This window comes from Leuciscus leuciscus, assembly GCF_965113295.1.
Source record: "Leuciscus leuciscus genome assembly, chromosome: 2".
NCBI classification, from domain to species: Eukaryota; Metazoa; Chordata; class Actinopteri; order Cypriniformes; family Leuciscidae; genus Leuciscus; species Leuciscus leuciscus.
The window spans coordinates 7,622,671-7,650,398 of NC_138726.1; the positions used below are offsets into that span (position 1 = coordinate 7,622,671).

At 39.9% G+C, this 27,728-nt stretch overlaps 1 protein-coding gene across 2 annotated transcripts in view; it reads left to right on the forward strand.

Annotated features, from left to right (window-relative positions):
- The window catches only part of sbf2 (SET binding factor 2), a 132,719-nt gene that overhangs the window by 85,408 nt on the left and 19,583 nt on the right, over positions 1-27,728 (forward strand). For both annotated transcript variants that reach the window (XM_082161344.1, XM_082161345.1), the window contains exons 18-29: positions 1,823-1,993; positions 5,690-5,961; positions 10,363-10,535; positions 11,601-11,674; positions 14,988-15,183; positions 15,838-15,965; positions 19,949-20,124; positions 21,867-21,994; positions 22,497-22,698; positions 23,270-23,466; positions 24,435-24,572; positions 26,063-26,146. In XM_082161344.1, coding sequence (XP_082017470.1) covers positions 1,823-1,993; positions 5,690-5,961; positions 10,363-10,535; positions 11,601-11,674; positions 14,988-15,183; positions 15,838-15,965; positions 19,949-20,124; positions 21,867-21,994; positions 22,497-22,698; positions 23,270-23,466; positions 24,435-24,572; positions 26,063-26,146 — 1,939 coding nt within the window. The remainder of the gene's footprint in view (positions 1-1,822; positions 1,994-5,689; positions 5,962-10,362; positions 10,536-11,600; positions 11,675-14,987; positions 15,184-15,837; positions 15,966-19,948; positions 20,125-21,866; positions 21,995-22,496; positions 22,699-23,269; positions 23,467-24,434; positions 24,573-26,062; positions 26,147-27,728) is intronic.

The following is a 27,728-nucleotide window of genomic DNA, read 5'->3' on the forward strand; positions in this document are numbered from 1 at the left end:
ACCATGTTGAAGACAAATAATACATCTCTGGCAGTGTGTTCCTGGTCCGCATCCTGCAATAACAACAGCACTGTTCCTCCTGCTGCAATTCTTGCCCCTTTTTCACTCAGCTCCATCTGTATGTCAGCCTTTAGGAAATGGGGTCTAGACCGGCCAATAATACATGCAAGCCCTCAAAGCTTTAACCTGGCCAGCTTTAGCTATCTCTGCAAAAAATTATAGATGAACTGGATTTATCAGCACAGCTTGACATGGGCCAGTCTCTATTATAGGGTCTCGTGGTGTTGAAATGCATATTAGACATTCCAGGCTACATAGGGAAAGATAAACTGTCCAAACAAACCTTCACATTAATGTCAGTGCTTGTAATTTCCCAGTGATCGAGGGCCATACTTAAGGAAAAATGCATATATTGTGTGTACTTGTGAAACGGCTGACAGACATACAGGATTGGGGGTTATGATTTATTCTCAAGTTGAGGTTATCGTGAAACGATTTCAGAGGTTGTGTCCTTGTTTGCATGCTGTCTCGTAAATAGAATGCAATATTGCATTTAGTGCGCACCACATTATGTAATGTTAAAAACATTATGCTAAGATCTCCAGTTGGTGTACTATTTCCACTGGATCCATGCATGCTTGATTATATAACATTACCCAGAAGTTGTTGGGAAATAGAAAAGGGGTTTGATGGTTCTCTTAAATTCCACCTGTATATGCTAAATATTCCACTCAGTCACAGAAGCTCGGACTACCTGATCCACTCGGTCAACTTTTGTAAATGCTACAAAATGGCAAGTGGAAATATTGGTTTTATTTAGCCATGTTTGAACCAGAAACTGATTCAAGAAGAAGGGGAAGAGAGAATTATACAGAGTTGTCTACAAGTCGAAGATATGGTAATGCAAATGTTTGTATGCAGATTTCACATGCAAATACTTGTGTAAACTAAAAATGAATTTAGCAACATGCTAGCACTTTAAACACGCACAGTATGCACCAACGGTTTCTATGGTATTATAATGTAATTTAAGTACATGGTAATATCACCCTATACTAGCAAACTGTTTTTCTACATGCTACAGTGCCTAGTAAAGTTTGCTAATTGAAACATAGCCAGAATCTGTTCTTGATTATTATGTTTCTCTCCATCTTTCCATTGCTCCTGATTTTTTTCTCTTTCCCTCTTTCCATCCGTCATTTCACTTGTGATTGTGGTTTGGTAAGTTGTAGGGAAACTAAGTAGCAAAGACAGTTTGTCATAATATTGTATGGGTTTTGAGAGGAAGACTTCAGATGGTAACCTAATCTGAGGTGTGAGCTTTACAGACCAATGGAAAGTGAGAAAGGTGTCATGCATGGTGTGTGATCCGCAAAGCTCCGGATGTGCAAATACAATAAGTAGAGCCTTCATAACTTTAGCAGATGTCCTTTAGAGTCAGTAAGCAGCCCACATGTGATATGGTTTCCGTCGGAGCGCACAGAATAACACTATGGTCATGTTTTCAAAGTCTTGCATTGCAATCTCTCTCTGTATGAGGCCTAGGCCTACTGTATGTGTTGAGAACATTATGACCACTAAAAATGACTGATTGCTCCTAAAACCTTTGGCAACAGTGTGTTACTTTCCTGTTTTCACCATGCTTTTTAATAGACTCCTTTACAAGCGCTCTACAGCCCAGTTGGTTTCATGAGCTGTGAGGACCTGAGCTCGGCTGATCTGACCTGTTTTGTAGACAGTAGCAGGCACTATGTTTATCTTAGCAGTCGGCCAGACTTTCCTTCACATTGTGTTGCCCGCTGATCCATCTTCTTGCTTACAGAAACTGGCAGCTGGGGTGGATCAGTTTGCCTACACCTGCATACAAGACCATCCCATCTGGACCAATCAGCAGTTCTGGGAGGCCACCTTCTACTCTGAGGTGCAAAACCAGATCAGAGCGCTTTACCTCACTGCCCCTGAGGACAAGCAACTCATCACTGCCAAGATCAAGGTAAAGTCTTGAAGTCAACTTTTTTACTGGTCTAATCCATCCATCCATCCATCCACCACCCACCCAACCATCCATCCAACCACCCACCCAACCATCCATCCAACCACCCATACATCCATCTACCCACCCACCCATACATCCATCTACCCACCCATCCATCCATCTACCCACCCACCCATTCATCCTTCTACCACCCACTCATCCATCTACCCACCCACTCATCCATCTACCCATCCATCCACCCACCCATCCATCCATCCACCCACCCATACATCCATCTACCCACCCACCCACCTATTCATCCATCTACCCACCCACCCACCTACCCATCCACCCACCCATCCATCCACCTACCCACCCATCCACCCATCCATCTACCCACCCACCCATTCATCCACCTAACCACCCACCCACCCACCCATCCATACATACATCCATACATCCATCAATCTATCTATCCGTCCATACATCCATCTACCCACCCACTCATCCATCCATCCACCCATACATACATCTATCCACCCACCCACACATCCATCTACCCACCCACCCACCCACCCATACATCCATCTACCCACCCACCCACCCACCCATACATCCATCTACCCACCCACCCACCCATACATCCATCTACCCACCCACCCACACATCCATCTACCCACCCACCCACCCACCCATACATCCATCTACCCACCCACCCACCCATACATCCATCTACCCACCCACCCACCCACCCATACATCCATCTACCCACCCACCCATACATCCATCTACCCACCCACCCACCCACCCATACATCCATCTACCCACCCACCCACCCACCCATACATCCATCTACCCACCCACCCACTCATCCATCCATCCATCCATCTACCCACCAACCCATCCATCCATCTACCCATCCGCCCATCCATCCACCCACTCATCCATCTACCCACTGTTGTGGACGCGCTGAATGAATCTGCTACCGTTAAACTGGAGCACTTTGCTAGCACGTTATTTATCTAAAAGAAACGCATCCTATATGAGATTAATCAGATATATTCAAAATAAACATAATATTACAAATTATATCTGCACAAAATGACGCAAATTCATGCACAAGTGAACTTGAACTAAGTTACGTGCCATTCATTCAGAACTACTCATGTTGTGGACGCGCTCTTCCTGGAGCAACGCGACACGGCAACTAAACCCAAATAATTCACAATGTTTTATTACAATATTGTTCTCTTTATAATGTTATGTAATATTACAGTCCCAATAGTCATTATTAGTCGTGCACTGCCGTTTGAGCTGCGCGCGCTGAAGCTGACGCTTTACTACAGAGTTAATTCTTAACCAAATGCATCCAATATGAGATAAATCAGATATGGATAGGCATACACAAAATAAACAGTATTACAACTTACATTTGCACAAAACAAAAGGCTGCTAATGCACACGCAAACTTATAGTCATGATGAAGGTGTAAAATGGTCCCAAACATAACTCCGGGGCGCTCGCTTTACATGTTTCGCGGGTGAGCTATCGCATGAAGACCTGCTTAATCGATGATCGATAAGTTGTATCGATTAAATGTATTATCGACAATTAATCGATCGTCGATTAATCGTTGACATCCCTAATCCATACACCCATCTACCCACCCACCCATTCATCCACCTAACCACCCACCCACCCATACATACATACATACATCCATACATCCATCTATCTATCTATCCATCCATCCATCTACCCACCCACTCATCCATCCACCCATACATCCATCTATCCACCCACCCATCCATCCATCCATCCATCCACCCACCCATACATCCATCTACCCAACCATACATCCATCTACCCACCCACACACCCATACATCCATCTACCCACCCACTCATCCATCCATCCATCTACCCACCAACCCATCCATCCATCCATCCATCATCCACACACCCACCCATCCATCCATCCACCCACCCACCCACACACCCATACATCCATCTACCCACCCTCTCACTCACTCACTCACTCATCCATCCATCCATCTACCCACCCACCCATCCATCATCCATCCATCCATCCACCCACGCACCCATCCATCCATCCACCCACCCATCCATCTACCCACCCACCCACCCATACATCCATCTACCCACCCATACATCCATCTACCCACCCACCCACCCATACATCCATCTACCCACCCACTCATCCATCTACCCATCCACCCATACATCCACCCACCCATCCATCCATCCATCCATCCACCCATGCATCCATCTACCCACCCACCTATTCATCCATTAATCCCACCCACCCATCCATCCATCTACCCACCCACCCATCCATCCATCCATCTATCTACCCACCCATTCATCCACCTAACCACCCACCCATCCATCCATCCATCCATCCATCCATACATCCATCCATCTACCCACCCACTCATCCATCCACCCATACATCCATCTATCCACCCACCCATCCATCCATCTATCCACCCACCCACCCACCCACCCACCCACCCATACATCCATCCACCCACCCACCCACCCACCCACCCATACATCCATCCACCCACCCACCCATACATCCATCCACCCACCCATACATCCATCCACCCACCCACACACCCATACATCCATCTACCCACCCACACACCCATACATCCATCTACCCACCCACTCATCCATCCATCCATCTACCCACCAACCCATCCATCCATCCACCCACCCACCCATCCTTCCACCCACTCGCCCATCCATCCACCCACTCATCCATCTACCCATCCATCCACCCACCCACCCATCCATCCACCCATCCACCCATCCATCCATCCATCCATCCATCCATCATCCACCCACCCATTCATCCATCTATCCACCCACCCACCCATTCATCCATCTATCCACCCACCCACCCACCCATTCATCCATCTATCCACCCACCCACCCACCCATTCATCCATCCATCTATCCATCTATCCACCCACCCACCCACCCATCCATCCATCTATCCACCCACCCACCCATTCATCCATCTACCCACCCACCCATTCATCCATCTACCCACCCACCCACCCACCCACACACCCACTCACTCATCCATCCATCCATCTACCCACCATCACCCATCCATCCACCCACCCATCCATCCATCCATCCATACACCCATCTACCCACCCACCCATTCATCCACCTAACCACCCACCCATCCATACATACATCCATACATCCATCTATCTATCTATCCATCCATCCATCTACCCACCCACTCATCCATCCACCCATACATCCATCTACCCACCCACCCATACATCCACCTACCCACCCACCCATCCATACAGCCATCCATGAAATTCTTACATTTCTAAGAATTTGTGTTATCAAACTATATTTCTCCTTATCTTGATCTCGGACAATCTTTTTCATGACTGACCTTTTCAACATTGATATTTTATGTGATTCATGATTGCAGTTATGTTTATTAGTTATAAAAAGATAATAAAAACAAGAACTCTTATTTGAAGTAAGGCTTGTAAACAAAGACTGGTGTGGCTTGTTTATGAATATGTTACGTTGTATCATTGTCAATTAGGATGTTGGTTTTGATAAAGGTCCACACAAATCTTAGCGAGCACCGACTCTGACACCATTTCAGTAGAAAAGGGATATCGTTTAACCCTGGATCCCATCTCTTCATCAGGAACAGAGTACATTGTCCAACGCATCCAGTGAGTCAGAACGGACCGCTATGGACCTCGCAGCAGAGCAGTTGCGTGCTTGGCCCAGTCTGAGCAAAGAGAAGCAACAGGAGCTGGTGAAGAACGAGGAGAGTACAGTGTTCAGCCAGGCCATCCACTACGCCAGCCTGATGGTCTACCTGCTCGTACCACTGGACACCAGTAAAAACAAGCTGCTGCGCTCCAATCCTGCAGCTGACTGGGAGAGCGGCAGCAACAGCATCCTCACAAACAGGCAAGAGACTTGCTTCTACAGTGCATCACAGAACATGTTCTCTCACTTTACTGAATCACAGATGCGACTTTAAAGGTGATGATACACTGGGGAACTTTTTGAGCAGTGTTGTCGGCAATGGGCAACCAGGTGAGACACAGGGCCCACGACCGATCTAAATTATCCTGATAGAAATTTGTTGCCCATTCTCAATGGTAAAGTGGCCAAGCAACAATCGCTTGGTAACATTGCCCAGCAACATTGCTCAAAAAGTTGCCCAGTGTATCATCACCTTAAGGGTGTGTTCGCACTTGTTTGGTTCCCTTGGTTCTTTTGGTCCGGACCAAAAAAGAAATGGATACATTTAGTCCTTGTTTGCTATCCATTCACACTGTCATTTTTAAGACCGAACCTAAAAATATCAAACAACAACAAAAAAAACCCCTAGCTTTTATGACGTATATTTTCCAATAGAACTTACCGAACATCCAAAACAGTGCTGTGTGCTGGGCTAAACTCGCTTATTGTATGTGTGTACATATTATAGTATTTTTTTACCAGCTGAAAACTTGTGAAGAGCTTATAAAATGTGTAAAGGAGTCAAAACAGAGACATGCATTCCTCCGTCACACACACAAATGAAGATCTCCTGCATAGAGACGCTGTTTCTTACGCCTTTACCGAACTGTAATGGGCAACATTGCTCATGACGAGAAAAAACAGGTATGCTTGAGCATTCTGTTCTTTTTAGGGTTGCCTCTTGTGACATCACGTCCTGTTTTTTGATTGGTTTTAATGTATTTGCTCCGTGTTGCGATCATGTTATAGTTGAACCGAACCAGAGGTTGTTTAGAACTTGTTTGCTTGTTTGTTGCGCACCAGCGTTCGGATTTCACTTATTCAACTGAAACGCAGAATTTATTTTATTCAAACCAATTGTGAACACACTCTAACATTTTGTTTCAAGCTTTGTTTTCCAAGCTCTTAAACTCAAAATAATTAATTTAATGTGCCATTTTATTACAAAACAGGCTTTTAAAATAAAACTAAATACAATAAAACTAAAGTTACGTATGCTCACTCATTTGCCTTACAATTGACCTCCACCTGCAAATGATTTAAATATCTTCCACATTTTCTCCACATAAAATCCCCTCAGTTAATGGATCATTGTGCAAGTTGTGAATCTGATGTTAAAGCTAAAGGGGGAAAAAATGCATAAATTAGGTAATATGTGTTTTGTGGTGTCCTAATCAGGAAGTCAAAATCTCTAAATCAAACCTCCCAGATACTGATTAATAAAGGTCGTCACTCCAAACACTCTGTGCGATCAAGGAGAACCCACATAGAGGTCAGCGATCATGTATGAAGGAGATACAGAGTTCAGTACAGATGCAGCTCATATCAGGTGTTTATGAGGATGAAACAAAATAAGCCAAAAGACACAATAGTAATGGAATATTTTGTTCTCAAATGAGATCTGAAATCTGAGCAAATTTGTGCTGCACCCAACTCATAAATACAGTAAATACAGTGAAATATGAGGATGTAGCATCATGCTACAGCAATGTGCATTGTTTAAAATTATAATGCATAATATTAAGTAAAACACCAGTAGAGTTGAAAACTAGTGGCACTATTTGAAAATTGTTGCACCAGTGACATTTGACCAACTTGAAGCTAATCTGTGGAAAAAAGTGTTTAATTCAGAGATGATTCTGCCAGAGGTGGTTCTTAAAAATGTGAAAATACTTATGCAAACTGCATATTTCAGGCTTAAGTTGTCTTATAATATTACATAAACATTTGAAAATATTTCAAATCAATTTCAGTGAGCTGAAATAAAAATGTCACAGAAAAGCAAAATTTCAATATGTCATTTGTAGTCCTGTAATGTGAGAGAATTGGTTACGGGTCTGAACACTTTTGCAGGTCACTGGTGCTCAAGTCCATCTGGCATAGATCACTTAAAATGGAAAAGACGCACTGCAGGGGCTGACGGTTGTCCTTTCACCTTGGTTGCGAAATACACATTCTAGTATAAATAAACCTGATTGTTTCTCAGCGTCTCAGAGAAAATTATACAGTTGATTGAGTCAATGAGCAGAAATGTAAGGAGAAGTAAGCCTGGTGTAGGACCTCAGGAGTCCTATCCAGTTATACACCACATCCTTCTCCAGTAGCCTGAGTGTTGCTCTGCTGAAATGAGTTGGATATGTCTGAGTGCTCCCTCCACAAACAGCCAAGAAAAGATGGAGGGAGAGCAGGAGAGATAGAGCTTTGTAGTAATAATAATAATATGTGTGAGTTTTGGGAGGCTTCATAGTCAAAATGGGTGATGTTTGGCCAAATCCACATCTCCAGAGTGGATCTTTCCTTCCTCCTGTCCATTTCTCTTCCTCTCAGTCATTTTTCAAGGCCAATAACTGCACACTGAGAGTTTTAAGTGCTTTTTGTCTCAGATTTCACCATTTTTCTTTCCCCCTTTTTTTTTTCTGTTTAGTTAGTGGTCTTTGATAAGGCAATCGATTAATCGTACTTTTGCTTACATGTAGGATTAGGGATTTTTCTAAAAGACTCCTCAAATTATGTCTTTCGTTGAGGAGAGGTATGCTTTTATTTCTCTAAGCAATCAGACTTGATCATTTTCACCTGCCAGACAATAAATCCTTTAAGGCAGGGGTTCCCAAACTTTTCCGTCAGCCGAACACCTTAGACATAAAATATTTACTTGAAGTACCCCCTGAGATTTTAAGTGAATATTTCATTACAACACATTTGCATGTTCTCGGTTCTTTGATGTCAATGATAATTATAGACTTTTTTGTTAACTCTTTCCACACCATTGACAGAATTTTCCATAATTTATGAGACAACGCTCTCTTGCCATTGACAGAATTTTCCAGCTTTCCATGATTTGACTGTTATACGGTAGGGGGCGCTATTAGGCATCTTCTGAAAAAGTACACAATCTCCAGATCAAAACAGGCAAAATAGGAGCAGAAACAAGCGATAAAAGCATTGCTTGTGCTCATTGTAGTCTTTGGGGGGAATTTGTTTAAAATTGATTAAACTTACCCACAGTCAAGTGTTGATTAAAAAGAACGCGTGAAGCTAGTTTGTTTGTTTAAATGCAGAGGCTCTGTTCATTATTTAGATTTTTTGCATTTTCAGATATTTATACCACCAAATATTCTGGGGGCCATACAATTTTGTGAAAATGATCAAAAATGCTGGCATCTTTTTTTTTTTTTTTGGTAGGGAAAGAGTTAATATTATTGATATTAATAATAATAATTAGTAGTAGTAGTAGAAGTATGTTTAAACACTAATTAAAAAATTAAGACAGAAATAAATGACTTTTGTAAATCGCATTGTAATGTCAAATAAAAATTAATATTTGTTAATTATAATAATAAAATGCTGACTATATTTAATCAAATTGTAGCCTTTGATTTATAATAATAAAATGAAGACTATATTTAATTAAATAACAGCCTTGGATTTGGTAATCGCACTAAGCTTTAATGCAATTATTGTGCAGCCCCATTTATTTATTTAAATTTTACATAAAAAAAAAAGAAAGAATTATTAGCTTTTAATCAAGTACAAAAACTACAGGGGGTTTGTGAACCCACATATGAGAAACTCTGATTTAAGGCCCTAGTACATTTAATTTTTCCGTGTCCGCTTCATCTCGCGCACAGTTAAGTGTGCAATCCTTTCAAAGTATATGTCATTAACCGTGACTGGATGAACACGTTCGCCGTCATTCACACATTGCTGTTGCCCTCGCACAAGATCGGACTGCATGCGGATGTGCATGGACATAAGCGGACTGTGCTGGTGAAGAAAAATACGTCACGCAGTCGCAGATTGCCTGAGAGACACAGACAAGGGAAGTATTCTTTTGGCTTTTGGAAGAACAAGATTTGAGGGGTTGACCTCTTTTGACCCAGAACACCCTTGCAACCAGTTGTACGGCCCACATAACAGTTCTGCTAGAGCAAACGCCTCTCAGATTTTCTTAATAAAATGTAATAATCTCTTACATGACTTAATGAACAGTTGTTCTTCTGCAAATTGGGGAAAGGATTTGATATATTGCCCACCTGAAATGTCAGGAACAGGTCTCTTGATTTGTAAACGGAGTTGGCGAGTGACATCACTTTCCCACTAGCACAGTCTGCACTAAAGCCCAGGAGAAATCAGAGCCGTCCACTTCCTAACAGTGGGATTTCAGACCATTTGTGTGGAACAGACTAAACAGACATTGAATTGTGATGGGTCGGTAAATGAAAGCAGCAGAATTACACTTTAAATGCTTAAATGTGTTATTTTAAGAATATTGAGAGTGCCATTGCTGTTGTTGGATGTGTTGTGTTGAAGTCTGCAATATAATTATTGTCATGTAATAAACAGTATTGCAGGGAGTGTGGCCGAGAGCTTTGACACCGAGAGTGGATTCGAAGACTCTGAGACCAGTGACGTTGCCAACTCTGTGGGGAGATTCATCTCTCGTTTCATTGACAAAGTGTGCACAGAGAGTGGAGTGACCCAGGACCATATCAAGAGCTTACACAGTATGATTCCAGGTAAAACACTGTGTGCACACATACAGACACAGTCAGACTATTTCAACTTTTCTAGGGCTCGAAAACATGCTGACAGCTGTATATTGACATAAATAAATAAGATTTTTTTTTAAAGGGGTGGTATAATGCCCTTTTCACAAGATGTAAAATAAGTCTCTGGTGTCCCGAGTGTGTATGTGAAGTTTTAGCTCAAAATACCCCACAGATATTTTTATATAGCATGTTAAAGTTGTCACTTTTTGAGGGTGAGCAAAAACGCACCGTTTTTGTGTCTGTTCCTTTAAATGCAAATGAGCTGCTGCTCCCGGCACAGAGGGCGGAGCTTCACAGCTCATGTCCTTTTACCTCACACAGACATGCACTGAAAATTTCAAAAACTTTTAGCCTTTTATGTTCAAACTGAAGTCAGAAAGATGGAGAGACTCAAGAAGAAGTGACAACATGTAGACAACATTTCTGAATGGTTAGTTGGTGAATTTATGTAGCTTAAGTGTAGTTATCTTCTAGTCATTGATTAGCATATTCTGTCTTGATAATCTATAAATCGCGTTCTGGGGGCGGGGTTAATGTACATTTTAGGGTTGGTGATGTCACTAACCTGGGAGGAATGTCGTGTAGTCTCTACCAGCCGTTTGTTGTAGTCCTTAAAAAGCAATTTCTTTAAAAGCAAATATCTGCCTTTGCTTTGAACATTGTAACTTTGCAGATGTTGTTTATGCTTAAACAGCAACATTACACACTAACTAAAGTTAGAGACGTGAAACAATATTCAACCACCCCTTTAAAATGCATATACAGTACTTGTATACAAGTGTATTTTTAAATGCTGTTAGTGCTCACCATTTTCACAGTTAATTTCAGCAGTTCTCTCTTGTTATTATTATTTCACAAATATTCCTTGTAGTCAAAACTGCATGGACAATTATTATACAATTAAAAAAATGCAGTTTAAAGTTCAAGGACAATTCAAGATATTAAGCATTATTAAACTGAAAAAGTACGTCACCCCATGTCCTAACCAGTTCAGAAAGTTTCCTGTATCAAGGTATTTATCTGTTTGTTCAGGTATTGTGGCAATGCAGATGGAGACTCTAGAGGCGGTTCATAGAGAAAGCAGAAGACTGCCTCCCATTCATAAGGTAAGAACTTCTTCCCCACTGGTGAAAATTACGCAAAGCTTCTATGTCGTTTGATTTGCTTTCTTGGTCACAGAGAAGTTGCTCTTCAAATGTTTTAGTTTCCTTGATAGCAGTAGCTGCTTTGTGCATTATATGCAGACTTACACATTGCATAAAATGTGTAATTGCATTAACATTTTGCCACCATTCACCATTGACCTGGAGATTTATTATCACTGATGTGCAGTGGTGGACCAAGTACACAAATCAAGTACTTGAGTTAAAGTACAGAGACCTTAATAAAATATTTCTCAGTAAACGTACAAGTACTCGTTTTCAGTGTTACTAAAAAGTACCAAAGAACTTGTTTTTTTAATGTACTTAAAGGGTTAGTTCACACAAAAATGAAAATTCTTTCATTAATTACTCACCTTGATGTCGCAACTACAACTTTTAAGCCCCAGAAAGGTAATAAATACATAATTAAAGTAATCAATGTGACTCCAGTGGTTTAAAATTAACATACAATTTAATGAAGTGACGCAAGTGTTTTCCTTGCATAATTTAACACTTTATTTTCTAAATATTAATCTCCAATGAGCATTCACATGAGCACCACGACACATGCGTGTTGTGTTGATGCGAGAGCAGACGTTTTTGCGAGAACGCGAGCTTCATAAAATTGAGTTTAAACAACTGGAGTCGCATGGATTACTTTTATGATGCCTTTACTACCTTTCTGGGGCTTGAAAGTGGTAGTTGCGTAGACTGTCATTGGAGGGACAGAAAGCTCTCACATTTCAATAAAAAAGATCTTCATTTGTGTACCGAAGATGAACGAAAGTCTTACGGGTTTGGAACGACATCAGGGTGATTAATTAATTACATAATTTTCATTTTGGGGTGAACTAACCCTTTAAGTACTATGAGAAAAAAGTACTGATTGATGAGCTATGTTTATTATTTAGTTATTAGTCAACACTAATAAGAAAGATTAGTGCAGACATTTAATATGTGTGTCTCCAAATAAGCAAACTTTTTTTATTACCAAACAATTTATACACTATCAAAACATTAAACTAAAATATAAATTTAAGTTACTGATAATTCAAGTGTGCAAAGTGAAATACCATATAGTGTTTTAAAAATTATGAAAAATACATTTGTGTAGGTCAAGCCAAATATGTGGCTACAAATACAAGACAATTTAGAGACGTCACATGAGGCAAAATTGCGTTAATATTTTAATAATCTGGCATAATCTTGCCTCTTTTTGACCAGGCCATTGAATCAGTAAGTTGTTGACTCAAGAACAGCTGCAGTCGGATCAGTCAGATTCACAAATGAATCGTTCAGTGTATATTTAGATATGTTTACAAGAAAGCAAACTCTACGGATAAAAAACGCACACTCGGGTTTGATTTGGGTAGTGCTAGAGCCTATATAGGCAACCTGTCTGTGTATTGATAAACTAAAAGAAAATGTAGGTTTTTTTTTATACACCACACTTTCACCCAAACTGAATATTTAAAAACAAGTTTAAATGGGTAAATCTTCTATAAATATTTGTGATTCTTCATTTTCTGTTTCTGACATACTCCAGTTCTTGTTAAAACACACTAGACATGCTTATTCTGTGCATTTGGATCACTTCTTGTGGGAAGTCATTTGTTTTGTCCATCAAGAGTGCTTTCTCTTTAATTGAGCGTGAGCAGCGCAGCTCTGCTAGACTCGCTTCACTGCTGCTCACGTGACGCTCCGTGACGCTGCCCGGTGTGAATGCACTCATTGGTTAACATGCATGGTGAAAAAAATATGCGCCGCTCACGGCCATTAATGAAAGTGCAATTAGGCAGACACCGATTGAGTGCGTGACCAACCATGCAAATTTTAACTCGCACATTCTCCAAAAATGGTCGCAATCTAGAGCCCTGCATCTGACTTACAAGTTACCGTTCTCTGCAGAAAATACTGCCTGGCTTCAATAACAAACTGAAAGTGATGTGTCATGGAGTCAAAAGCTGATTATAAATGGTCACTGGAGAATAATTGAGACACATGATAAAATCAGGTATAAACAGTAATCCGTCTTTTGTGCTGGGCTTCTGAGATGCTTTGGTTGAAGAGAGAATTCTGAGCTGGATAAAGTCCTGCTGTCTGTACAAAGTTTGTTTTTCGAGAGAAAAAGAAACCATGGTTGATTGTTTACTAGTGTGCAAATCGAGGGAAGAGGCTGATGGAGAACCCAACTGGCATCCCCAGTGTGAAGTGGACTGTTCTTCTAATACCGCAGTTTTCCACATAACAAGTACTTGCTGTAATGGCCAAATTTTTTGTGTTTTTTTTTAAAGTCGGCTCCGTGTCAGCTCTTGTCACCCTTCTGAATCCAACTAATGAGTTAGATAATGGCACTGGACAGGGCCTGGACAGAACAACTGTCTGGACAGTGTAAAAACTGATGGCTTGTCTCTCTGGTGGTAAACACACAAGGCTTGAGTGTGATTACTGTGCCTGGAACTAAACCTAATAATTTATGCTTACTCCATCATCAAGAGAATCATTTGTTATCTGTCAAAAACCAGACCACAAATACTTGCCTTTTTTTGCTGGTGCAAATTGCATAACAGTGTAGTCTTACAGTTTACACCTCGTATTAGGATGCGTTTTGGTCGATCGGATCACAAGTAGACGAGGGAGACACATTCACATTTACACCTGGTGTTTTAATCCGACTCTTTTGTCCACTTTCAACCACTTCTGTCCTGATTTCTTCGAGGGCGGGAAAATATATATATATATTTTTTTGTTCAGATCTTTCAATCTAATGGACAAAAAAAAGCTTGCGCAATTTGCATATGAACGTGACCAAAGACTACGGAAAAACCATACATTGTAGATTTCGTTTCTGCTCTGACTGCCACAAGTGTGTTAGAAATCAGGAATGGTGAGAGAACATTGTGCTTGGTACGTTTTTCGTCTTCAAAACAAACTTGGGTCTTCAGCCGACAATGTTTAAATCCCGTCTGGCTAGCGTGCTTCCCATAGTGTTTACGCATTAGATCAGTAGGCGGAGAGTAGGCGGTATTTTGCAGCTGTTCATTCGATCACATGAGCGTTTACACTACGAAAGCAATCCGGTCTAATGTGTTTTCCACTACCTCTGGAAGTGGTCTAAAGTTTACACCTGTATTTAGCGTCGTCCACTTGTGATCCGATCGACCAGAACGCAACTTAATACCAGGTGTAAACAGGGCCTTATATTTCTGTTTACTAGAAGGGTTGTGAATATAATCGTCTCTGTACCAAAGCATGTGCTCCTGGTCTTTTTCTCCAGCCCAAGATCCTGCGGCCTGCCCTGCTGCCTGGAGAGGAGCTGGTGTCCGAGGGGCTACGGGTGGTCTTAGACCCTGACGGTCGAGAGGAGGCCACTGGGGGTCTTCTGGGAGGACCACACATCCTGCCAGCAGAGGGAGCACTCTTCCTCACCACTTACCGTATCGTTTTCAAAGGCACTCCTCACGACCCACTAGGTAACAACACTTATGATAACCCTCCTGTTTGGATAAAAGCCTAAATTAAATATGTGCGTCATATAATTCAAACGCATCTCTTCAGAAGACTTGGGTTGTATTGCTCTATTCATAAGGATTCGTTTTACAACAGCTTCTTTTTTTTCACCTTTTTGGATATTTTGCATTTTGGTTACTTGGATTTTCAATGGAGGGAGAGAAGCCTCTCAGGTTTCATAAAAAATATTTAATAATCATTTTGTTTTGAAGATTAAACAAAGTCATGGCTTATGGCTTTGAAAGGACATGTGGGAGAGTAAATGATGATCTTGATGATATTCATTTTTGGGTGAACTGTCCTTGTCCAGAATGCCCAGGCCACTCTTTCAAGTCATTTGAAGACATTCAATAGCTTTGTGAGAGGGAAAGTTGTTGTTGAAAATAAAACCCTCTGCTGTAGCTCTTAAATAATGTGTTTTTATGCATATTTAAATTTGCCGCCACAAGTTGCATCTCACAGGGTTTGACATTGAAACCAAGTTGATCCTAAATTTGCTTGAATCCTTTAATTGAACTTACAGTTTATAGTTCTTTATTTATAGAGTTTTACCTCTGAGAGCTGTATTTATGCGTTTATATCTCTGTCTGTGTGTGTGTGTGTGTGTGTGTGTGCAGTTGGCGAACAGGCTGTGATCAGAAGTTTTCCGATATCCACTCTAACTAAGGAGAAAAAGATCACCATTCAGAACCAGCTACAGCAAAACATGCAGGAGGGGCTTCAGCTGAGATCCTCCTCCTTCCAGGTACTGACACACTAAATGGGCAGCTAGTGAAAGGCTGATAACGCATCATATTACATAGGGGAGAGTGGGGTAAGATGTGACAGTGGGTAAAGCTGTGTCTACCATGAATCGAAACATGACAGTATTTTAAAGGGTCCTATATGGGCCATTCTACAGAATTGGTTCTAAGTCAGAGTTGGAAACATCTTGAAAAAAAATAGTCTTTTCCCACAAATTTTGTATGTATGCAAATTGTAATATCCAAGGTACACATTTTTAGTAATTGTGCAGTTAATTATCATATTGTATTTTCAGAAAGTTTTGGAATATTTTTCCTCTGCCCAAATTTGTCACTACCGAAACACAATAATAAATAATTTAATAAGAAGGCTTATATTGACCTATTCATATTTTGTTTACATCTACCTTGTAAATATATTTTTTGCTATTTTAAAAAAAAAGTTTTCACAGGTAAATCAATAACAATTACAATTTTAACAATATTTCAAGTGTAATTTATAAGATTTATTGTATTTTGAACCCACTCTTTCTTTGTATAAGGCATTAAAGGTCCCATGACATAAAAATTTCACTTTATGAGGTTTTTTAACATTAAAATGCCTGCCTATGTTCCCTCAGTGGCTAGACATTTTGATGGGTGTAAACCAAGCCCTGGGTATTTTTGAGAAAATGATAGCTCAGACGGGCGAATCAGGGGAATGTCGTCATAAGGGGAAAGGTTACCTCCCCTTTCTCTGCTTTGGCCGCAAAGAGAATTTGGCCCGCCCATGAGAAAATGAGCTGTGCGAGCGCGATATTGGTTTTTCCTCGAGAGACATCATGGCTTGCAAACGAGCGAAGCATGGCAGTTGCTCAGTGTTTGGGTGTACAAATGAACACAAAAGTATTTTTTTTAGTTCCTTCCTCCGAGCCTCTGAAGAACCAGTGGGTTATGTGAATTTCTGATGTGTAATTGTTCAAGTTCAGACAGATAATCTTTCTCTCAAAATCGTTCACTGTTTATGCATCAGTAAATCAAGCCAGTGACTAAAATATCAACTTCACATCATTTCTCTTGGTAGGATGAAAATAATCTTATTTAAACTGTGATTAAAATATATACAGAAAGCGATCAAAGAACAATCCCTTTCCAATCGCCCAAGCTGTCAATCACACAGCGCGAGTTTATCTGGACACTTGCCAAAACTCGTTATGAAATCAATGACGCTGTTTCACTGCACAACGAAGCTCTTACTGTACTTACCTCATGTTTGCATTGGTGAAATCATTAGTGAGAGACTGTCATCTGCTCAATGCTCATCACTGCAACCTTTTATGTGATGGGAATAGATCTAAATACTTAAAAAACTTCTTACGATTCGTTAATCTCGATAGCTGTAATAGTAAAAACGTATAATAGCTGTAATAGTAAAAGTATTCGAGAGAGTTCCACATGTAATGCTAGTTATTTCATATGCAAGCATGTCAGCCAATCACAGCAGTGGGTGTTTACACTGAAGTCTCACAACAGACACGCCCCTTCAAACAGAGCGTTCAAATCAGAGGCTAAAATCAGGCTAGGAAAAAAGTCTTATTTCTAAATTATTACAATTTTTGATCTTAAAAACATACTAACATTATAAGGGCACCCCAGGAAACATTATACAATAATAAAATAATCCATGTCATGGGACCTTTAAGTTAATCATACTGATTTCAAAGTTAAGGATTCATTAGTTTGAATATACATTGAACCAAACACTATAATAACATCTTAGTTGATAATTCATTATACTTTATTTTAGACAAAACATCCATGTTTCGATCGTGACGGCACATTTTCTGTAGTGACAGTAATGTTTTGGTAGCGACCACATCACATGACAGAATTTGAACTCGCATACTAAAACATACTAAGATACTAATGATTTGCATAACTGTACTAACATTTTGTTTATTTCCCCCAAATAAATGATTATGTGTTCCCTTTGGTCACTACCAAAACAATGATTACATGTTTCGGTAGTGACAATTTTAGATAATTTTGAGCCTAACTCAAAGATGCTAATCAGCACATGGTTAACTAGCACAGTTCTGAACAGTTGCACAAACATTAAAAACTAAATTTTATCGAATAACACTAAAAAAAACATGTCACTACCAAAACTTCACCACATGTTTCGGTAGTGACTGTTTCGCTAGTGACTAATTGTAGATACTGTTGAGCCTAGTTCAAAGATGATAGCCAGCACATGGTTACCTAGCACAGTTCTGAACAGTTGTACACACACAAAAACGACATTTTATGGATTAACACCCAAAAAAAGTTAGCTTTTTAGGTAGTGACGTCCCTTAAAGTTACACACAGATTTTCAGACTTTTGAACACATTTCCCTCAAAATGATGGTACCTATCTATAATGAAAGAGACGATATGAGAGAGAGGCACACAAGAATATTTCCTGATCAAAATTTTTAATATTTAATATTTTAAATATGATTGTGGGATTCAATAGATAATAAAAGGATATTAGTAAACATCTAAAATTTGAATACTTAAATGCTTTTTAAATGTGTTTTTTGGTTGTCGGACAGCAGTTTGCACCAATTCTGTAGAATGACCCGTATATGGCTCCGTCATTAAAGTGCCCCTATTATGGATTTTTGAAAATGACCTTTCATGTAGTGTGTAACATAGCTCTAAGTGAATGAAAACATCCTGCAAAGTTTTAAATCTGAAAGTGCACTGTATATAAAGTTATTGAGTCGACTCTGAGTTTTTCAAACGAGTCATAAGCCGTTTCGTTGTGACATCAAGACGAAACATTAGCATATTGCCCGCCCACTTATTGCGCGCGCAGACACCATTATTTGAAGTGGTCAGCTTTCCCTACATGACTATATATTGGTTTGAACATACAGCACAACCTCTCTGTTGTGCCTCACCACCCCAGGTTTTATCAAAAAAGTAATTCCGATTTCAATGAGCCAAACGCGGTCTGTTTTAAAGCAGGGATGTTTGCTGAAGAGGAATGTGCACGTTTTAGACTGCTCTCTCTGCTCGACTCATTATAAGTCTCTTCATGGATGAGGACAGAGCAAGAGAAGCACATGTTGTGCTCTTCACTATGCATGGACTATAGGGCCATAAAGATTTTATGGCTCATTCCTATCGTTTTACTAACTTAAGCTATAAAATCAGGCCATGTATTGAAGGCAGGGTCATTTGTGCTGGTCTGCCCACGTGTGACTGCCAGCAGTCGGTGTCTGGGGTACATTATCAAGCCCTCATTAAGACCTGCAGTCCACAGGAGAGATCAGGTCAGATAGAAGAGTGCTGAGGGATATGGGGTCACGCAGACAAGCGTTCACGTGGCCAAACCTCCTTTTGGACTGTTCTCCACAGAAAAGTGGGAAAAGGTCTTGTTCCATACTGCTATCCAGCTCAGAGCAGTTCTGCAAGTCATTTCTCTTGCCCTGAAACATTTCTAATGATTATTTGCAGATTTTCTTGCTTCATGAAGGTGTGGCGGCTCTATCCTAAACTATGGACGCTTTTCACATTTCCGTCTTCCTCAGAAGCGGAAGTCATCATATTTGAGTAAACTTCTAAATTGAGGAACGAAAACTACAACAAATATAGTTTTTGCGTTCCCATTTTCCCCTTTAGCAAAATAAAATGGCCGATAGCAATTCTATGACTTTCCAAAAGAGGAAAAAATAAAGAGATTGATTACTTCAGAAGAGAGAAAGATGTCAAATTTGCCATCACTCCCTCAGCTGTTGTCTTAGAAACAGTAGTAACTATTATGTAATTGAACCTTTCTCAAGGTAAGAAAACACAAAGTGTAGTGTTATAAATGAAAATATAAAAAAACGTTGCTAGATAAACAGTGTTAATAACTGAAAAGGCATCATCACAGTCTGTGAAAATGGTCCATTATATATACTCTGTAAATCTGGCTAGTATGGTAATTTCTGATCATATATCCTGCTTTGTTTTAGCTAATTAAGGTGGCGTTTGATGAGGAGGTGAGCTCAGAGATGGTAGAGATCTTCAGGAAACACCTGCAACGGATCCGCTACCCACCATCCATCTTCAGCACCTTTGCCTTTGCAGCAGGACAGATCGCACCACAGCTCATATTACCCAAACAGAAAGAGAGGAACACAGGCTTCCGGTCAGTGCAATATACGTTATATGTATAGAGGACATAATGTAAATTTAACATTCGCCGTTGAGTTCTTTTTACTACCCTTGATATCCTAGAAATTCTGATTCTATCATTATTTACTTATCCTCATGTCATTCCAAGCCCACATGATTTTCTTTCTCCAGTGGAAATGAAATTAAAAAAAGGACTGGGGTTGTCAAGCATTAAAAAGTGTGCACCATACAGCTCTGTACTATATTTTAAGCCTTCATAAGGCATACAATCAGTGCATCGATAGTGCGTAAACACGTTAAAGGGATACTCCACTTTAAAATGAAAATTCTGTCATCCTATACTCACCCTCATGTTGTTTCAAACCTGTATGAATTTCTTTCTTCTGCTGAACAGAAAGGAAGATATTTAGAAGAATGTCAGTAACCAAACAGTTTCTGGTCCCATTGACTTCCATAGTATATATTTTTTCCTACTATGGAAGTCAATGAGACCAGAAACTGTCTGGTTACTGACATTCTTCTAAATATCTTCCTTTCTGTTCAGCAGAAGAAAGAAATTCATACAGGTTTGAAACAACATGAGGGTGAGTATATGATGACAGAATTTTCCTTTTAAAGTGGAGTATCCCTTTAACACGTTTTCCCTTTATCGTCATTAGGTAATGAATCGATCGACAGAGCTTGATTTTTGCCCCTTACCCCGATTTCGCCCGGCATTTAAACACCTTAACCTGCCTTCTGTCATCTTATTGAAGTTCACATGTGTGATATGTGACAGGAATGCGTCCTTTGACGGCAGGTTTAAGTGCTTCCAGTCACAGCGAGTGTTTCGCGGTAGGGGAGGAGAAAAATATTGCATAAACTCTGACTTTTTTGACCCAAAATAAAAACGTGTTCTCATCCCGTGCAGCCTAAGTTCCAGTGGTACAGTTGTAGAATCTTTAAATATGAGAGGAGGATGAGTTTCCTGCTGACATTTTGAAATACTCTGGGGGTTTTATGTTTTTTTTTTTTTTTTAGTTCACAACTCATATAATAAATATAATACCCTGAGTGAAATACGTGGATGCTTACATTTTGACGTCACCACTGGGGAATAACCTGTGTTTTTTAAATGCAGTCTTGTAAATGTGGTTTACTTGAACTGCCAGGTTATTGATTTGCATATAAACCGGTAAATCAGGTTACTTCAATACACTGATTTTCTTTTGGTTGTTATCAGTGTATTGTGTGCATCTAAGCATGCTCGCCAATCTGTTTGTCAAACTTTACGTGCATTAAGCACTATGACTGCATCATCTGAACTTGAGACCTGGATCAGTCAAATTTGTGAATAAATCATTCAGACCAGTTTTGCAAACTGTGTTTTAACAGATTTCACTCATGAATTAGACATTGCTAATCTCTAAAGAGCTCTTTTTTGAACACACTAGCGAGAGCTAGAGCGGATGTCAAGATTTTCAGTGTATAACAGCTTACATTAAAATGTCAAATCTATTCTTCACATAAAACTATCATATGGCTTCACCAGAATTGGAATAAAGCACACGTCATACGTACTACAATAATGATAATTTTGTGTGAAAATTCACATTCATTATATTTAAACGAGTTTCCAAGATGTTGTTAATTTCTCCTTTTGTGTTCCATGGAAGAAAGATGGTCATTAGGGTTTGGAACAACTTGAGGGTGAGTAAATGATGACAAAAATTGTGGGTGTACTGTTTCTTAAAATGAAAATCTTGTTTCTTGTAGCACCCTATCTAAGACCATTGTGAAAGGGGCTAAAAGGGCCGGCAAGATCACAATGGGCCGCCCATCCACTCTTAAGAAAAACGAGAAGGGCAGTCGCATGACGTGGCATGAGGATGATGACATCTCCAGTGAGTATAGTTCACAAAGAATAATTTTGCTAACACTTTACAATATGGTCCCATTAGTTAGTTAATGCTTTAACTAACATTAAATAACAGTGAGTAATACATTTGGGTTACACTTTATTTTAAGGTGCCATTGTTACATGTGTAATATTAATCAACACCATGTGTACTTACTATTGGGCTAAGGTTGGATTAGGGTTTGGTTGAGGTTTAGTTGCATGTAATTATGCATAATTTACTGCTATTACTATGGTAAGTACATGTAACGTGTAACAAGGACACTGTACAATAAAGTGCTACCCAGCTCAGGTTCAATACATAATATTAACAGATCCAGCTTTTTTTTTTAAAACATGTATTAGTCAAAGTTGGACATGCTTTAAAACTAGTTAGTTCTTGTTAACTAGCATAGTTAACTAATGTGAACAAATAGAACCTAATTGTAAAGTTTTACCAAAATATGCTGTCAGCAGTCATGGTCCTTCACTTGTTTGATGTGTTTCAGTCTCAGATGATGGAGAGCCGCCCTCCAGCAGCACGTTGAAGGCCTCAGAGAAGTCCACCATGGAGCAGTTAGTGGAGCGAGCCTGTTTTCGTGACTACCAGAGGCTGGGCCTGGGTACCATTAGTGTTAGTTCCACACGGTCTAAAAGCGGAGAGCAGTTCCGTGTTACGGCAGTCAACAGGCTCTACTCATTATGTCGCAGGCAAGAAGCAACCCTACACCTAGACTTTGTTCGAAAACCTGGTGAGCAGCCATGCTGTCTAATGCCTACATAGACAGTGAGACTCAACTTACATTCACAGTCTGAGTCGTAAACTTGAGCTTTTTTTTCCTCAGAATTGCGTGATATAAACTCACAACTGCTGGTTATAAAATCAGAATTGCATGATATAATTCGCAATTGCTTGTTTAAATTCTATATTTTGTAATATTTTGTACTACTGACTTTGTAACTCACAATTGCAAGTTTACATCCTAAAGTTCTATGAAAAGTCAGAATTGCGAGATAAAAAGTTGCAATTTTCTTTTAAATTGTTTTATTCCATGGCGGGAACAAGCTTCCATACAGATGTGCATCACAATACGTACGATTCTGAGATCTGTTGATACTTCCACGTCATTGTGACTTTAAACTGCTGTTTAAGTCTAGGTGGGTAGCTCACAAGGTTTTGGAACAGAGTTAACTATGAAAAACAATGACATAAATTGTTATAGCAGTTTCTTAGCTATTACTGTTGAATCATGAGTTATTTTCTAAATGGTGTGGTTTGCAGTTACCCTGGTCTCCTGGTGGTGCCTCACACCGTGCAGGACAGCAGTCTCCATAAGGTGTCCCGCTGCTACCGGCACAACCGTCTGCCAGTTGTGTGTTGGAAACACCCTCGCACCAAAGCGATTTTACTTCGTTCGGGAGGTTTTCATAGCAAGAGTGTTGTTGGGCTTTTCAAGTCTCAGAACCCTTCCTCAGCAGGTATGTTTGTGCTGGAAAACATGCAGAGTTCACCAAGCTGTCTTCGGGAAGTTTTACAGTAAAAGGGGTGTAAATATTTGCTCTGACTAAAACTAGATTATGATTTTGATGAAAGGTTATTCTCAGCCCTAGACGACATGCCTGTTCACTGACTGTCTAATGCATGCTGCACACAACACTGGAAAGTGATTCATTGTTCTGGCAAGCACTAATCTTGATTTGATGACTTTATGCAACTTTGGTGACTATGAGAACACAGGGTTTTTGTTTACAAGGTACCAAAGTGATACAACAAGCACTTTTGAGGGTGAAATAATCACTGGATTTGATAAAGGTAGCCATGTTTTTCACACAAACTACCACAGCATTAGTTAAATATTTTCATGGCTGTCTATTATTTTTTAGAAAACCCACCCCAAACAGAACATAAAGAAAACAAACTGTGGTGGGTCACTTTTTCAATGTCTGATTCAGTCTTCCTGTCGTAGGTGGTTCTTGGCCAGAATAAGCTGCTATGTGGACCAGACCTTTGGCTATTTAGTCCAGTGACCCTTTCTGACCGAAAGCCCCCATTATCCAATGCAATATTCAAATGTCTTCATATTGGTCCCATAAGATATTTCTGCTGTAACTCTGCCAATGATGCTTGTTTTCAAAATGTTATTAACAGAAACTGGGATTGTTGATTAGATTAAAGTAAATACGATTTGTTTTGAGATTCTGTATGTTCTTCAAAACAAATAATAGGGGGAAAAGAAAATATGATTTCTGTTTAAATATATTGATTCTGATTTTTGGTTTGTTTTTATTTTTTTAATATAATGAAATAGTTTTAAGTTATCTTGTGGTCCTCTTGGACATTTTCTCTGGCCCCCTGGTTGAGAACCACTGATTTATTCAAAGGTCTGGCTATGTGAGAATAATAACAAGTCAAGACAGATTTAATAATGCTCTCTTGCTGTTACCAGCGCCGGCTTCCTCAGAGACCTCCAGCAGTCTGGAACAGGAGAAATACCTGCAGGCCATCCTCAGCTCCATCCCCATCTACTTCAAACCCCACGGCAGCAACACGCTCACCAACCGTTCCCTCATCGGCTTGTCCCCAGGTACTGCAAAGATATCAGGTGCATCCTCTACTTAACGCCTGATTCTTCTTGCGTAGACTTGTTTTTGCCCCTTTATGTGTTCTTCGAGGCTCTTATCTCCTCCTGGTTTCCTCTTGGTTGCACAAAATGTTATTTATGTTTTGGGCTGATCTCCAAAGGAACTGGAGCACAATTGTGTGGTTATATAAGGAGAGCAGGACATGACGAGGTCACCTCCCATCCATCTCTCTCCTTGCACTCACTGCTCTCCACAGCCGTATTGCAGATGGCTCAGACCACACAGATCCTGCCCCGTCAGCTATGCTGTGTCGCCACCATTCATTTTTCATTTATCCCCACCTGCTGGGTAAAAGGCAGCCTTCTCTCACCAGTTAATGGCTCATCTTAGTTCTGATGATAGTGCTGCATGGCAGCTTTAAGTCCTCTCAATTCAAAACAGACCTTCAGTCTTGATACTCAGAATGAGATTCAGAAGTGTAGTGGAATTGGTTGCGACGAGACTGGAGCCGAATCTGACTTAGCAGTGTTGTGTCTTCAAAACACTTATCTCCTGTTTCACAGACATGGCTTTAGCTAGTCCCAGACTAAATTGCATGTTTTAACTGTTTTAACTGGAAGTAACTTGCACTGACATATCTTAAAATATGTCAGTGCCATTGTTATGTCTCAAGATGAACAGCAGTAATGTTTTTTACTAAGGCAAAAGTCACCAAGTCACATCAGCATCCATAAGCTAGACGAATCTGTACTAATCCACGTCTGTTATGGCCTGAAAAAGAGGGTTTCAAAGTTCAGTTGACATGTTTACTAACTACAACAGCCAGTATCTACCAGTAACTAATTCCACTACAGTAACCAATGTCAATTATGACATCATTGCACTTTGATATTTTGTTGGTTATAAGTTTTGGTATTGAGTAACCACAATTCAACATCTCTCCAATTTTGGAGGGCTGACATCAAGCCAACATTCGATTTTGATTGTCAACCCGATTTTCATGTTCATCCAAAATTTTACATCCACCCAACATTGGAGTTCAACGTCTTTTTGACGTAACAGTGACATCCAGTGACCGCTGGGATGTGTTCTTTTCCCAAACCTGTGAGCTGCCTACCTACAAAGCATTTAGGCATCTTAGCCTTGTTCAAAACATAAATGCTTTTCCAACAGCAAGTCAAGCAAACAAATGCGGCAATCCCAGAATGCCTTGCATCGTTGCTTTACCTAACATTGAAATGTTTTATATATTGCTATGCTGGTTAGATAAAAATTGTGAATGACGGCGTAATAATTGAGTGACTTAACAGACCCATGAAGAGCATTTCAGCTCAATGTTTCAATCCATTATTGAATGTTAGGATGATATCTACAGTATGTTGGTATTTGACATTTAGGACCCTCACTAGGGTTTGGAAAGGGCTGTGATGTCTTGTTTGCTCATCTTTGTACGTGATGCATGGTGTGGGACTGTCTATCTTTTTCTGTTTAGCAAGCGAAAGAAGGGCAACAAGAATATCAAAGATGGCCCCTGTCCATTTGGACATTTCCTTCACCAATAGCTTCACCAGAGGAGGTGAGTTGGCCTCTATTCTTCATTTCCGTCGACTCCAAGGGGATATTTAGCGTGAAACAAATTCCCTATCCTTCATCTGATATCTTTAGTTGACTGTCTTCTGTCTTGATATCTCATTATCTGTGTTCTGTCACAGACCACAAGTCTTCCCACACACATACACACAATCATGCTGCTTTGACATTGGCCCGCTCTTTAACTTTTTGCGGTGATGGTTCTGCTGAACTTGCAGATATTTGTAACTTGCCACAATCCTCCAAAGTACAGAGAATTTCATAAAATCCAAAAAGCAAGACATGCAGACACTTAGCCACATTCAGAACGCCCATTGTGAATGATTGTTCAGAATTATTAACCTTCCCAGTAAGGTCAATATCTGCACAGAAAATGAAAATGGTATTACAAGCATAAAAGTGGAAGGTCTTTGCTGTGATCATGTCTTGTATTTTGTTGTACGTCATGGAAAGGATATTACATAGATCCAATTTAGAGTGGTGGTTAGAAACACCTGTACAGATATTCACATCTTCTCCCATTACCAAACACTCACGTGTGTGTGTGTGTGTGTGTGTGTGTGTGTGTGTGTGTGTGTGTGTGTGTGTGTGTGTGTGTGTGTGTGTGTGAGAGAGAGAGAGAGAGAGAGAGAGAGAGAATTTTATGTTATACTACAGGGCCGTTGAATGCTTGAATCTGATTGGTTGACGAACGTTCTAAGGTGTGCATTATTTTCAGGGAAACGCACGGCTAAAGTAGTTCCAGGCAGGTCTTGACCGCATTACAGTTCCATATCACTTCGCGTAGTCAACTGTAATAACGGAAAATAGGATACAATTCATAACAAGAAAAAGCATTTCGCCCCATGCGCTTGATCTGCAATTTTCAATGTCTAGCTTCACAATCAATAGAAACATGCAGTTTAATTGTAATAAATAAAGTATATAGTCCTATCCAGAATCAATAGAAAATTAAACTGAATAGCCTATAGGCTAAATAAATGGATAGTCTTGCAGCACAGATTTTTATTGCAGATAATATAACAAATAAATAATTATTGATAGGCCTACTTGTTAAAAGGGCTTTGTGTTTCATTTATTTGGCTATAGTCTACTGTCATCTGTCAATAATGAAAAAAAGAATGAACGAATTAATTAAAAAGAATTGAATTAATAAATAAATAATAATATTGACGCACATGCTTTTCTGTCTCATTATTGCAACATCTCTCTCTAATAACTGCATTAATAACTGCATAATGAATCGTAATTTGATACTTATGACTGATCATGCCCAAACGCGTGTTCAGCGCGTTCAGTCTGTGTTCAAAGTCGGTGTTTAAAATCTGCTGCAGTCGATCATGTCGATGAAAACAGTCAGAGAATGTGTCAGCTAGTCGTGTGTCCCCAGCATTAGTCTGCTATCAGCGGCTCAAACCTCCGTTACTAACTCTGAAATGACGTTTTGGAATTAGCAACGGAGGCATGGGATTAGATGCGTAAGAAATTAGTCCTACATACAAGAGCATTTTAATGAAAAAAACTTTACAAACGTCTTGAAATACATAATCTGAAAAATGTTTCGAGGT